At 41.7% G+C, this 7,989-nt stretch overlaps 1 protein-coding gene across 1 annotated transcript in view; it reads right to left on the reverse strand.

Annotated features, from left to right (window-relative positions):
• Positions 1-6,535: 6,535 nt before the first annotated feature.
• The window catches only part of DNAJB14 (DnaJ heat shock protein family (Hsp40) member B14), a 798,655-nt gene continuing 797,201 nt past the window's right edge, over positions 6,536-7,989 (reverse strand). The window contains exon 8 of the mRNA XM_044061132.1: positions 6,536-7,248. Coding sequence (XP_043917067.1) covers positions 7,124-7,248 — 125 coding nt within the window. The 3' untranslated portion in view covers positions 6,536-7,123. The remainder of the gene's footprint in view (positions 7,249-7,989) is intronic.

A 7,989-nucleotide genomic window follows, 5' to 3' on the forward strand; every position in this document is an offset into this window, starting at 1 on the left:
GTCTGTATGCCAATGTCCATGTGGCAGCTTCCAAGATTGCTGGATTATCTATGCCTTTTAAGAATGCCACTGTGCTTACCGTGCCTTTAGTCCTATGAGATTTGACTTGGCCTAAAAGGAAAGTTCCTTGTGACTAGTAACAATACTAGATGCACTGAGAAAGACACTTGGAAATAGTTTGGACACCAATCCCCCCTCTTTTTTTCTTTTCAGCAAAGAAAAGAGAGAGTTGTTTAGATTTTCTGACCATGGGGCTATGAAGGCCATATCTGAGACACCTGTGAACATCCTGGGAATGAAAGATTCTTTCATTCTTAGACTTAAGGATTTGGAAAGAAGACCAGCAACTAAACAGTCTGAGGGTGAATGCTTTGGCCAATTTAAGGCATGAAGGAAGTCTTAGTGGTTCCAACACTGATTCTATTTCTGTGGAACAGCAGAAATAGCTCAGCACACCTCACAGCCTGAAACTGTGACACCCCCTTAGCAGATGTGAATGATACCAGTACAGCAGTTTTCCATGTTAAGTTTATAGAGACAGAGAAGGCCCACTCCAAAAAAAAAAACAGTCTTTGTGCATTTTTCAAGCACATAATTCAAGCCTCTGGGACAGGCTTTTTTTTTTTTCTTTGGTGGTCTGATGTGCAGTACTCCTTTGAGGAACTGCTTTACAGGTCTGAGAGTATGTGGGTGAATCTAGAAGAAAGCAGGCAATATGTGAACTTCGATAGAAATAAATACCAAACCAGCCCCGTCAGATTCTAACACATTGGTGGGATACAGCTACCTTTGGATGCTGTTCTCTTTGCCTTGCCATCAGAAGGGGAACCTTTTCCACTTGGAAATATACAATTTCCCAGAGTCTGGCTACTGTATCGCCCTAATGATGTTGAGCATGTCTAAGAGTACTGCAGCTAGAAATACTTCAAAATGCAATCATCCATACACTGACCTGCAGTGTCAGCGGATTGAGATGCATCAGGAACCCCTTTGTTTGAGTCGAGGTCCACCACTTTTGGCAGCACTCAGTACTCCCCCTGGACACTTCCATGATTAGGGAGACCAAATGCTGTCAAAGCCAAAAGGGTGCACTTAATATTGTCCTGGGCCTCCCGATCTCATTTTTTAGAGCACGCTGGAAAGCAAGGGAAAAGCATAAAGATATAGATCTGTCCAATCGATGGAACAGATATCTTTTGTCTATGTTCTATATAAGGGACTTGAGCAAAACTGCTTTAACTGCTTATTATTTTGCATTAAATACAGGTCTGGGGAATACTCCACCTGTGTACCAGCTGCATCTCTGATCAGAGTCATTGTTAGGGTATGTACACTGACTTGACGTTCTGCCTGCGTTGAACAGCCAGTTCCCAGGCAGGCATTTCCAGTCTCCAGAGACTGGAGAATATTGTACTACATTGCTAGTTGATGTACCACAGGACTGTAGTGCTATTACCAACTGCATGGTACTCTCTTTGTACATCTTACTGAAGGCTCTGAATCCGTTTATCAAGGCAAACATTTCCTTTATGTTAATACGCTCTTTCCTTTGAGGAGTATTCTACTCTCTCTGTACCTCAATGTTCTGTGTAAATGTCCCCAAGATTGAAGCATCTGTTGTGATGGTCTGACTAGGCTTCTCCAGAGTACAGCATACCCCTTGTTGAATTTCCTCTGCAGTGTACACAACAGAACTCTTCTGGCTATGTAAAAAGGAATAGAACTCCAGCAGGTGACTGTTTTTCCATATGGATCCTAAGTATTACTGCAGCTTTTAACCATGGAAATCATAAGAAGGGTGAAGGCCATGTATCCTAAAGTCCTGAGATACTCTCTTGCTGTGATGACTTCAGTTGTAATACATGGAGGTAGTAGAGTAATAGGTTTTCACTTTGCCAACAGGAAACTTTCTGCAATTTGGTGTCTAACAGTGACCCAGAAAGGATATCCTCTGAGATGGATTCAGTAAGGATTTTTGGAGGTCTAGGGTGAACTCTAAACTACAGAGCAGACTCGTGGAAAATTCTAATGCCCAGACTACCTCCTCCTGACAGTCTGCTTGAATAAGGCAGTCTTCCAAGCATAGGAATATATGGATGCCCTTGATTCTTCAAAAGGTAATTACAGAAGCCAGGCATACCATGGATACCCTGGGCCCAGTACATAAATCAAATGGCGAAAAAGATAAATTGATAGTGATATCTCCTTGCACACAGCCTGAGAGATAATCTATGGTCTGTGTGTATGGGGATATGGAGATGGGAATCTATTATATCCTGGGATACCATCAAAGCACTGCAGTACAGGGGAGGTAAAGTAGTAGTAGGTAGCAGGCCTGCGAGGTCAACATCTTACATTTGGATAGTTTCAGAAAGGTAGGCAAACTTGAAAAGTTTCAGGTTAGTCTTCAGAGGTACCTTTATTCCTTGGAACTCAAGAGCCTTGAGTAAAATTCTTTTTCTTGCTTTACTGGGGGAACTGACTGACTTCCTGCTGAAAGAGCTTCACAGTGATGGGTTTAATATCTTTTTTGGTATTCTGGGAACTCAGGATCCATGCTGGATGAGGAAGCTGTTGCCACTGCATCCTGAACTTTTCTCTGATGATCTGTAGAACTTATAAATCCTTGGTGATAGACTGCCATAGGGAGAAAGAGTTGGTCTGCCACATTTGTTGAGAAGTTGGGAGGCAGTGTGCTGAGCTGGAAGTTTATAGTTATGGCTTCGCCATGCTGAAATTAGATCCTAAAGTCTACCATGTTTCCTGTTGATATCCTCCCTGCCAGTTTTTTTAATGCCATTTCTTGCCCTGTTTATTGTTTAAGGATCCAGGTTTGGTAAGGTGATCTCTGTCATATCAGAGCATGCATAGCTGAAAAGCTGTTAGACCACTCACATAACTTTAACACTTTTCTCCACCTTTTGAGGACTTCACAAATTTGGCTCCAAAAGAGCAAATCCTTGTCAAAGTGTATGTGTGTGTGTGTGTGTGTGTGGGGGGGGGGGGGTCACAGAGAAGAGCAGTGCTTTGACATCCTTTAGCAGGGACTGAAACCTCATCCAGGTATGTCTCCTGATACTAGGGTCTGTGACTGCTACCCTGGATACTGCAGTCATGGTACCATAATCACACTTGACAGAGTCCTTTCCCATCAAACTAGCTGTTTGGTTCAGCTATAAGTTTTGCCCTCAGGTTAGCATCAGACACATTCTCTATTTTCTATTTAACAGCTCTAAAAGCCAGGTTTAGCAGATGTGTTAACTTTTCTAACCAAACCATCCAACACCCTACTTCCCTTGTCACTGGGAAAGTTGTTAGCTGCAGGAACCAATCTGAACCATTCTCTGGATCTGTGGACACTCCATCTGGATCTGCCGCTGGATTCCTTTACAGGCAATTGTGGGGGGTCTTGCACCTTGTAAAACTTATCTGCTTTTTTCAGGTGCAAAAAACTGGCAGGTCTGGTTCCTGACAGGCTACTATGAACCTATCCTCCAAAGCTCCTAAGGAGGAGGAATGGCCACTGATTTGGTGCAGGCTCAAAATGTCAAAATACCTTTTGTAAGCCTCAGAAGCTCTGCTGCCTTCCCATTTGAAGTCATGCTTTACCCTGGTACAGGTTTCTCCAAACAGGATCTCCGCAGATGTGTAATCAGGGGAGACAGTGTCCTCAATGTCAGAGTCATAACTGAGCTCCACTTTCCTACGAGTCCATAACCCTACATAGTGATTCATCTTTTAACAAAGGGAAATGCTTGTACTGATAGTTCCTTGCTTGGTTGCAGGGCCTGTAGAGCTTACAAGAGGCCTTGGAACAATTTGAACCACTGTCTGTGGGAACCTAGGAGACAGCAGTAGAAGACCCAATGTACAGGAGTCTGCCAGGAGGTGGGGGAATGTCTGTTTTTTAAATGGAGGTGTCTTTGGTGGAAACCCTATGCTCTGGGTGAGAGAGCCTGTGTTCCATATCAAAACCCTCAATATCCTCTCAACAAAAATGGTAGGAATCCCACATTTCCTCTCAAATTAATATGTGGGTCTCCTCAGAATGCCATGGCATTCAGATGAGAAGGCCTAGTCACCGAACTGGTCCTAGACAGAAATGCCTAATTCCTTAACCTCAATAGACCCCCAAAGGGGATTTCCCAAACAGCTGGAAATGAGCAGGTATTGGATCTGGAACTTGTGAAAGAGCCTCACATGAACTGTCACTCTCTGACCAATCCGGACCACTAAGCATGAGCAAGAAGCCTCTGAGTTACCTTTCTTCTTATTTTTTTCCATTTTGTTCCTTTTTGAGGGGCAGGTCTGAGGAAGATGGCAATCCAGAGGACACCACTGTGGACCTGGCTAAGGCCTCATATCCCTTCCACTCCAGATATATGGATAAATAACAAAGCCTACTTTTAAGCATTCTCATGGCAAAGACTTGGCAAAAGTTGCAGTTTTTGACCTTGTGGTCCGCATTTAAGCAGAAGCCACAGCAGATGCAGCATTCCTCATGTAGAATTTGTCTACCACAACCACTTCTATCTTTTCTTAGACACAAGTTCTACAGAAAAAGCAGTACTAGGTAGTGTTCTCAATAAAATTAGGGTAGGAAAAAGCTCCCCAGTGGGGTACTTATCTGTTCCTGATTTTCAGAAAAAGCAGATTATATAAAGGATGATAAGAATTAAATTGTACATAAAAAGCACATCTGGTGTCTGCATTCGTGAACTGCATCAAGAAAGTTCATTGATGCATAGGTGGATGTCCTTCTTATACTGGCTCACTTGGACGTAACAGGTTTGGATGCACACTACACCAATGATGATAGACCTTGGGATCTGGAAATCATGCCAGATGTATGGTCACAGACACTTGCATCCCAGTAGTAAGGGTACTGTAAAAGTGATCTCACTGACCACTGCCCTTCTGCAACGTACTCTGGTCTTACCTAAACCAAGCTTTGAGGAAATCTGCTTTAACTAATTACCCTGATCTTTAACATATATGACCATATGCCAGAGTGAAAGTAGGGGGTAAACTATGACAAATTTGTTTTGGTAAGGGAGGCTCATTAAGGTTTTCAACTTCCCCTTTTGTTTGCACTGTATCTTGATTCCCTGGCAGCCTAGATTAGAGGTTCTCAAGTGGTAGGGTACAGGTGGGGCAACAATTCTGCCAAGATTGCTTTCTTCTGCAGATGGTGTTCTACTGTACACCAAGCACACGGAGGGAGGTTTACCACAGATACTCCAGACACATTTCATTGCCCAATAGGATCCAAAATAAACAAAGCCAAAACAAAGTTCTACAGTACAGCCACAATTTAAACTGGTGCAAGTTAAAATGAAATACTGGAAATCTGATTGACTAGTGCAATCATGTACTGAGATTTCTTGAAGAAAGTGAAAAAAAAAAATTCAACAGACTGAAAAGGCAGAAATTAGTTACTGTAGACATGCAATGAAACATACAGGCAATAAAAAAGATTCCACTATTTATATAAGTTGGACAAACTCTTCTTTTTTTTTCCCTGGTTACGTTACATAGGTAATGAAGTCTGAACAGCCGCTAGTAACTCTGTACAGCTAAACCTAAAAGATAGCAGGAAAGAAATATAAAATGTAATGAAGAGTGAAGACGTGATGCAACCTGACTTTATTCAATACATGTTACTGGATGGACTCAAGATTTCGATGAAAAAAGTGAATCATGAATCAACATTTACAATTATGTTGGACTAATTTAATGCTTACATAATTGTTACCACTGTTGCAATAAAATTTGCTCATTTCCTTATAGAATATAGAAAAATCAAAGAAATGGAGATCTAAAATGATGCATGTTTAGGAGCAGTACACCACACCATTTGTACTCATTTGAGTAACGCAAACATTTCTGGCAACATGCCCAACTGTGCTCCAGTAGGGTTACTATAGGTACTACCACTTAATGTCCCAGTACTGATGGCATTAACTACAAAAATATAGTCTTTTACTGGAAGTGAAAATACACACACAAAAATGTGCACCTGCACACTACGTAAGAACATTTCTGCTTTCTGGTATGTGATGGAGCACCCAGAGATGAAAGGGGGTCATTAAACATTTATTTTTAAACAGCTTTGGTGATTACGTCCAATAATCACTGCCCAGTCACTGATGAAGCAGGATGTACCAACTGCTAGTGAAATGTACCACTTTAAATAATGCAAGTAGTTGGTAAACCCTGCTTCACCCATGGTCAGATAGTGATTAGTACACCATTCCTAGACTAGACACTGAAATGGGAACATATATACATTCCACATATCTGATACTAAAAAGATGCTTTAATCTGCAAATCCAAACAAATTATACCCAACCACAATCTTTCCAAAAAAGGATGGCGCAGTGGTGGAGCGGTAGCGTTGTCGCCTCACAACAAAAGGTTCTCCGGTTCGATTCTTGGCTGGGGTGCCTTCTTTGTGGAGTCTGCATGTCCTCCCTGCGCTTGTGTAGGTTTCCTCTGGGTGCTCCGATTTCCTCCCATGTTACAAAGACGTGCGTCTGGAGTGTTTCTCCCCGGGCCTCCACTGAAAATTGGCTCGTTTCAAGTCGGACTTTCCCAGTTAACAAATGTTAAATAAAACAAATACTGCCACGGAAGCATGGTTCCTGATTTAACATTCAGTGAGCTAGAAGTGGAGCATATGTAAAAACACGTTTGTGTTAAGGGGAACCTTATGACCTTGGTATGGCTTTCCACAAAATCAAGTACTACATACAGCTCAATCATGCCCAATCTATTTTCCTATGGAGTCCTTGTAAACGCAGTTCCCGACTTATAACATTTACAAATTGAAGACAGAAAAACAACATGGAGAAAGAGGCATCTTATACGGAAGGTTCTGCTTCCAGCAGAATGATGGAAACTGCCCATACTTTCGAGTCCTAGGGATTTTGCCACCTGAACATATTTCACTGCTGCTTTCCAACAGCTGTAGAATATGGTGCACATATGAGAAGGCATTTCTGAAGACAGCTGAAATACAGAAGAATGTTCACAGTAAGGCTTTTCTCTGTCCCTCTTAATTTGGGATTAATATCAAAACTAAACTGTCCAGCACAAAGCATATGAGGCAACTAAAGATGTTTCACCCTCCTCGATACAGATTGTTAAGTCTTTCCAGTTCTCTGCAATTGTCCATGTTCATTTGTTCTGCTTTCTTTCGGAGACGTTCATCTCGATAAACCTTTGCAGCATATAACAAATCAGTTCCTATGGAAAACATCAAAACAAAACAAAAATGAAAGAAAAAAAAATTACTTTGCCTTTTGTGTACACATACTTTTTCATAACATTTCATTCAAATAACTTTCTTGCTTACTAAAATATACACCTTTGATTAGTACCAGAAGACATACAATACAGGCTACAACCCACATCACCAAGCCATGCTGCCTTAAGAAGATATTTTTTTTTATTCCTTCTGACAAGTGGCAGCAGGTGGGCTAGACCTAGCTAGGTCTTTTCAGCAACAACCTGGGCTACAGAGCAAATAAAAAAATTACAAATAAAATATAGGGAAACAGAGATGGGGTAAAATCATGCAGATAAATAACACATTTTCCAAGCCATGGAAACAGACACATAAAAATAAAGCAGTCTGAGGGTGTCAATGTACTAAGCAGTCTGAATGTACTAAAGTGCTGGTAGATGCAGAAGAGCAGGACCTGGAGTGGGACAGTACCATTACTGTAATTTTAACACTGGAGTAAAACTGATTAAAGTATGCAGGCTTCTGGTCTGAGAGGAAGGGAGCTTCTACAATAGAATTAGCTGAAACTTGGGGGGGGGGGGTAACTCATCACTGATGCAGACTGTGCAGTATGATAGAATGAAGCAGTTCCAGAGAGAGAGGGAGAGAGAGGGATAGAGAGTTTGTGTGTGAGTGTGAGTGCGTACGCACAGGCAGGTGAAAATAAAAATGTGGCACAGGAAGAGATTTACTGTAAAATA

The sequence above is a fragment of the Protopterus annectens genome, chromosome 2.part0, assembly GCF_019279795.1.
Source record: "Protopterus annectens isolate FY-2018-M chromosome 2.part0, PAN1.0, whole genome shotgun sequence".
Taxonomy (NCBI): domain Eukaryota; kingdom Metazoa; phylum Chordata; order Ceratodontiformes; family Protopteridae; genus Protopterus; species Protopterus annectens.